Source organism: Centruroides sculpturatus, unplaced genomic scaffold (assembly GCF_000671375.1).
Source record: "Centruroides sculpturatus isolate CEXI.00-Female unplaced genomic scaffold, Cexi_2.0 scaffold35, whole genome shotgun sequence".
NCBI classification, from domain to species: Eukaryota; Metazoa; Arthropoda; class Arachnida; order Scorpiones; family Buthidae; genus Centruroides; species Centruroides sculpturatus.
This window is the reverse complement of record NW_019384311.1, coordinates 873,632-876,879: the sequence shown is the minus strand read 5'-3', so window position 1 is coordinate 876,879 and position 3,248 is coordinate 873,632. Positions and strand designations below refer to the sequence as shown.

General features: G+C 22.3%; 1 protein-coding gene across 1 annotated transcript in view; it reads left to right on the top strand.

Annotated features, from left to right (window-relative positions):
* The window catches only part of LOC111621594 (atrial natriuretic peptide receptor 3-like), a 3,483-nt gene extending 2,939 nt beyond the window's left edge, over positions 1 to 544 (top strand). Inside the window, exon 2 of the mRNA XM_023363777.1 lies at positions 538 to 544. Within this exon, the coding sequence (XP_023219545.1) occupies positions 538 to 544 (7 nt within the window). The remainder of the gene's footprint in view (positions 1 to 537) is intronic.
* Positions 545 to 3,248: the final 2,704 nt, after the last annotated feature.

The window sequence follows — 3,248 nt, the reverse complement described above, 5'->3', positions numbered from 1 at the left end:
TATTAAATTAATTAATTAGTAAAACAAATTATTTCTATAAAATAAATGTGTATCATTTTTTTTTATATTTTAATGAAGTAATTATTTAGATATGTAATTCATTTAATTTACAAAAATTATACTGTTATGATTTATCCTGTATTCATTAGTTAAATTGTTTGTTTTGATATTTTACAAAACTGATTAAAGATAAAATATATTTTTAATGAATACAAAACAATGGATATAATTTATTTTATGTTAATAAAATAAAATACAATATTTCCTTTCAGTCTGAAATTGTAAATCAGAATGAAGGTGAATTTTTGTGTATATTGTCTAGCAAAATAAACTAGTTTTATTTTACTGAATTATCTTACTGATTTGATTGTTACCAAGTTAAATTTATTAGCTGTAATTTACTCTGAATCTACTTATTCGATTATTCCTTATGGAAGTGAGAGCAGATATCGATATAGAAAAAGTGAATTTATTACATTATAAACAAAAACGTAAAAAATTGCTAAATATTAAAAATTTATATGTTATATTATATAGAGTGTGATGGAACATTATATTGTGTTATCTTTCAGAACGAAGACAAATATAAACTAGCTTTTAAAACTTTTTATAATGGATTTTTTTTCTTGCAATATACAAAAATTACACTTTACAGACAATTTCATGTTTTATTAATATTCGAAGAAGAAATCCCATTAAGTTATGATTGGATTTAGTCTATTTCTCATTGATTATATCCTTCATCTGTAATAAAAATCTTATCATACGCAAAGAATTAACAGAACAAATATAAAATTGTCAGTAAAATAATTTATAATTTATTTTTCTTAAAGTTGAGATACGACTTTATAAAATTCCACAAATTCAACATTCAGAAAATCGAACAAATTTATGTTTTAAGTGATTAAAGATTTTCACATATTTTTCGAAAATTCCCTCCTTTTAATTTTAAAATTTAAAACATATAACTTAATTGTTAAATATAAAATTACGAAGATATTATAATAAATTTAATTTGAAAAGTTTTATAACTCAATTCATTCTAATAAGCATCAAAAATTAACGAATATCTAGGAGAAACATTATCCTTGTTAATCTTGTATTTAATTCCTTCAAATTTAACAGCGATAATTATTTATTGTCAATTATAGCTTATTTAAATGTCCTCGAAAGTTTAAACTGTTTTTTTTAATTATTAAATAATCATATAAAATATGCATATACTTTTTTATTTAATTTTGTTACAAATGTATTATTGATTTATTTATTTCTCCTAATATTGTGTATGTTAATGTAAAATTTTCCTAAGTTCTAAACCGTATCGAAATGACATTTTAAAAAAAACTCATAAGACATACCAAAGCGACCGCATTGGTGCACCTTAAGGAATTCTAAATGAAATCTTGGGGATTATCAGCAGAATCTGATCTGAATTCTCACGATTTCTTACTCCTAGCACAAGTCATGACATCAACTATCTCTCGATTATATTAGTGAACTCTACTATTATCAGAATTACCTGTTTTCTACTATAACTTACTGAGAAACTCGTCTAAATTATGGACATGGTAAGAAGAAACTATGTACTAATAAACTTTATTAAGAGTTTTCTATATATTTTACAGCAATAAAGTTATTTAGAATGTTAACATTAAAGGACTCGTTTCTGTTACCTATGATTTTATTAGTGCTTTAAACATGTTCAGCACTCACGAGATAGATTTATTTAATGAAAATGAGAAGTAAATGTATAAAATTTAATTATAAAATTCTTCTTTTAAATATAATTACGCTGTATGTTTGTTAAAAGCTTCTCCGTACAAAATTAAATTAATTATTTGTAAATATCCTAAGACAAAATCTTTTCGTTTATGAATAACAATAATTTAATATTTTGTTAAAGTAAATGAGATCTATTTAATATTAAATTGAGAAGAATATTCTAAATTAGTAGAGAATATTTTTTAAATTTTATCTATGATTGCTCTAAATTAGTTGTGTGCGGGTTTTGTGACCTTCCTCCAGAATCGAAAGCTTAATGTGTAAATGTTCATCTAATGTTATTTTTCTGCTTTTCCTCGTTCAATTGTCGATTGAGATACATCGAAAGAATTTATCTATTTGCTATACCATTTATATTAAACTCTAGTGAAAATTTTCCATTATATAAAAATATTTCTTTTATATTATTTTATTTTCAAAGATCAAAATAAAACTTTTCTACTGTTTATTTACTTGTGCTTATATTTATTTAATTTTGTTATATTGTTTGGTGGGATTTAATTCATTATAATTAATGAATTTTGTAAACATTCCTGGAGCATTAAAGAAGGAAATTTCTAATGAGGAAACGTGTTGTTGGGTGTAATTTGAAAAAAAATTGTAGACCTATAAATTCCTGTCAGTCTGTCTATCGTTTCTTAATCTGGAAAATTGTATTAGATAGATCGAAATCGAGATCAGATTTAGAAAGCATACGGCAGGAGGCCCCGATTAACTATATATGAATTTCCAGTGCAAACCGAAAGTCATGTTATTTTAATTCAAAATTCCGCGGAAAGAAGTTAGAAGATCCACACTTCATTGCTAACGTAAAAGTATGATATACGGGGGCAATCCACTGCTAATTTGAGGTGGAGAGCATATATTTTAAATTAAATAAATTAAAAATATGATTAAAAATTGGGATTGTGACGATATCACAATAAACAATTGATCTTTATATTTACAATTTATTTGCTTATTTAAACAATATTATTACAATGCAATTTTATTTTATACAATACAATAAAACTCTTTCTAATTTCGAAATATGTCATTTTATCGTTTAATATTTTTTGTATTTAATACACACCTAATTGTTTTGAATCTTAAATAATTACGAGCTATATTTAATATAAATAATTATTTTTACTAAATTATTTTAATTATATAAATAATTACTTTTAATTATTTATTGTCTAATAATTCACGAATCTTTTTAAATATAATGTTGAGAAAAATTAATTAATTCATTCTTATTTTAAATTATAAATGTTTAGTTTAAACAGTTTAAATTAGTTTAGTTGATAAAATACTAAAATTAAAATCTGTAATAACATTTTGAAACTTAATTTTCTCATATATATATTCGAAAACTCATTTAATAATTATAATTTTTGTTGATTTGTTTTTATTTTAATTCTTTTATTAAATTCTTAAATTATTACTATGACACGCTAAAGAGCTTTTAATGAAATTTCGTTTAA